Here is a 2,826-nt window from a genome sequence, read left to right as displayed (position 1 = left end):
TGAAATCCAGATAAGTGGAATACATATAAGAGCTGCAGTACCTTCCCAAAGGGTTTGTATTTCTGTCCTGAGATTTATACAGCTTTGCAACACACCACAGTCCTGCTCTGCAGGAGAAGGGAAAATAACAGCCTCCTATTACCAGCATGCTTCAGTTTTGTAGCAAAGCATTACTGAAAGCATGATTGTTAACGTAAGGCTTTTCAGTACATTTTCAATGTCTACAAAAATCCAGTTTTCTTTACCATCCATTGGGTGATATAGTAAAGCTGGCCATACACTTATTTTTTTCGTTCAAACTGCAGGCTGAAAAAAAAAAATGGAAAAAAAAATCCTCCATCAGAAGGCCTGTTGTTGCCTTTGTATTCTAACAGTAGCCACCAACCACTGTCAGATTACCCGGAGAGAGACGGTAGCAGATTGGCTGCCCACTCTGTTCATTTGAAGATTTTCTAACTGGCTCCTTCGATTAGCTGATGTCGGCACTAAGGGTGCCGACATCAGTACCCACAATGCAAATTTCGGACGGTTCTTGACTAAAATCGCTTATGTATGTCCAGCTTAAGTCTGTCACAGTAAACTTTTGAGATGTCCACAAGCCGTCCAACTGAGGGGTGGGCATCAACAAATAAACACTAACAGGCCCAAAGAAAACAAGAGAATTGGGGGATGCCTGCAGCTCAAATAGCTGCCTAAAGTACCTTGCACCCAAAGCCGCAATTAGATGAGCCAGAACCATCCACCTAAAATTTAGAGATTGTGTTACCAAAAGTCCAGATGGCAGCCTTACAAACCTGAGCAACAGTTGCCGGATGCCAAAAGTCCAAAAAATACTCGAGTGCACCTTGACAGGAAAAGTTGGAACCCGATCTTTGAGACCATAGGCTTGCATATGCTGGTATGCCCGAGCTAGTGATAGATGGTGGAAAGAGAAGCCAGTGCATCCTTTCGGGGTCTAGCAGGGATGACAATTGGGGAATTAGTCTGTCCGAAAGAAGCAGTGACTAAGATCTAGGACAGTGGTAGCGAACCTATGGCACGCAGGGCCCTCTCTGCTGACACATGAGCCCAGGTTCAGGGACCACCAATGAAAATAGATCCGACTGTCCCAGATCGCCTGGGCATCCGATCTGGGCCAGTTACAATCAGGCAGTGGCCTCTAAACAGGCTTATTAGACGGCTGCTTCCAATATGCCTGTTTAAGGGGCACTGCGGCTGCCTGATTATGCCCTGCCCGGATCGCTTACTGAGGCGATCCCGGACGGTCGGATCCATTGAGCAGCAGCTTAAAATTAACAAAAAAGTGAGACATGCTGGTAGGAGGGTTATTCCCATGGTTGGCCTACAGTTTGCCAGGGTCCAATCCTCCTGTAAGTGGTACTATAATGCAAAATGTATAATTTCCTGTGCTCCTCAATGGACAAGGTGACAGACTATAATGTCTTCCCACTACAAAAAATGTAAATGAATTACACTAACCTAATGACTTAAACATCCCATACATGTTAAAGTTACAAGCATGTAGGTATACCTTAGGTGGATCAATAAGAAGTTGATGAAACTCTGGTAAACGCTGCTTGATAGCCATTAGTGTGCCTAAACTGGCCTGGGTATTAGAGGACCCATCTAATCCAGAGGCATCCATTTCGAGCCCTTCCAGGGTGCAGTAGAAGGCAGTTAATCCACCCAGCTCAGCTCTGCAAAAGAACCAAGGATACACAAATCAAAAGAGAAAAATATATGGAAAAAAATATATAAAAACAAAAACCAGCATAGGAACCTTTTTAAAATCAAAACTTCACAACTTTAAAACTAAACACCACATAAATATAAATGTAAATAAATATTACACAGATTTTTGTTTTTAATGCAAGCAACCCCCTGTATAAGAGAACTTGGGATTGGGAAAGGAAAAGCCAGCAAAAAAAAAACCAAACAAAAACAATGGGCTAAATGCAATAAGCTACTTTAACCACCTGCTGCTTCGAGTGCGGGTGTGCGGTTTTAACGTCCAATCCCGTGCCCACTAGTCAGCGGGCACGAGCGGGAAATCAGCCTGGAATGTAAACAGCCAGCGATGGCTGTTAACATACAAGCGTTCAGGGTGCGAGCCCGGGACCAGCACAGCAGCTCTGCAGCCGGAGATCAATACACGATCTCAGTTTGATCTCCTCCTCCTCTTCGGAATGCAGGAAGTGATGTGTATTACATCACTTCCACATTCCTCTGTCACTCTCCGGTACAGAAACCGAAGATAAGCTGGTGAAGCAGATCTGCGCTTCATCAGCTTCTCTGGGGGTCCCTAGGTGACATTAGGGGTCTTAAAGACCCATGATGTCTCCATAAAGAGGATCTGACACTGAAAATTGGCTATCACAAAGGGGGCTTGTTAGTCCCCTATGTGATAGCAATAAAGCTAAGTGGAAAAAAAAAGATTTAAAAGAATGGTAAAAAAAAAAAAAAAAAAATTAAGTCACATATAAAAAGGTAATACAAATTTTTTTTAAGTCCCCCACCCCCCACTTACATATGCAAACATGCGTTGAGTGCGCCTATGTGCAGAAACGACGATTGCATCCATTACGCCGCACATGTTACATATTGCCACGAACATCGGAGTGAGAGCAATAATTCTAGGCCCAATCACCGATAACACTAAACTGATGAGCGGTAAAAGCTTTTAAAGCGTCGCCTATGGCCAATTTTGGGTATAGTAGTTTTTGCGAGTTCGCGGGAGCACGCATTTTAAAGCTTGACATGTTTGGTGTCTTTTTACCCGTCTTTTATATTTTGCCCAAAATTTGGGTAATTGTTGTATAACATAAC

General features: G+C 43.5%; 1 protein-coding gene across 1 annotated transcript in view; it reads right to left on the bottom strand.

The window, feature by feature from the left end:
• The window catches only part of LOC108799279 (serine/threonine-protein phosphatase 6 regulatory subunit 1-like), a gene marked incomplete at its 5' end in the record, with an annotated part of 72,946 nt that extends 71,249 nt beyond the window's left edge, over positions 1-1,697 (bottom strand). The window contains 2 exons of the mRNA XM_018571125.1: positions 795-955; positions 1,532-1,697. Coding sequence (XP_018426627.1) covers positions 795-955; positions 1,532-1,697 — 327 coding nt within the window. The remainder of the gene's footprint in view (positions 1-794; positions 956-1,531) is intronic.
• Between the last annotated feature and the right edge of the window lie 1,129 nt (positions 1,698-2,826).

This window comes from Nanorana parkeri, unplaced genomic scaffold, assembly GCF_000935625.1.
Source record: "Nanorana parkeri isolate BGI_ZX_2015 unplaced genomic scaffold, ASM93562v1 scaffold1684, whole genome shotgun sequence".
NCBI lineage: Eukaryota > Metazoa > Chordata > Amphibia > Anura > Dicroglossidae > Nanorana > Nanorana parkeri.
This window is presented reverse-complemented; position numbering and strand designations above follow the sequence as displayed.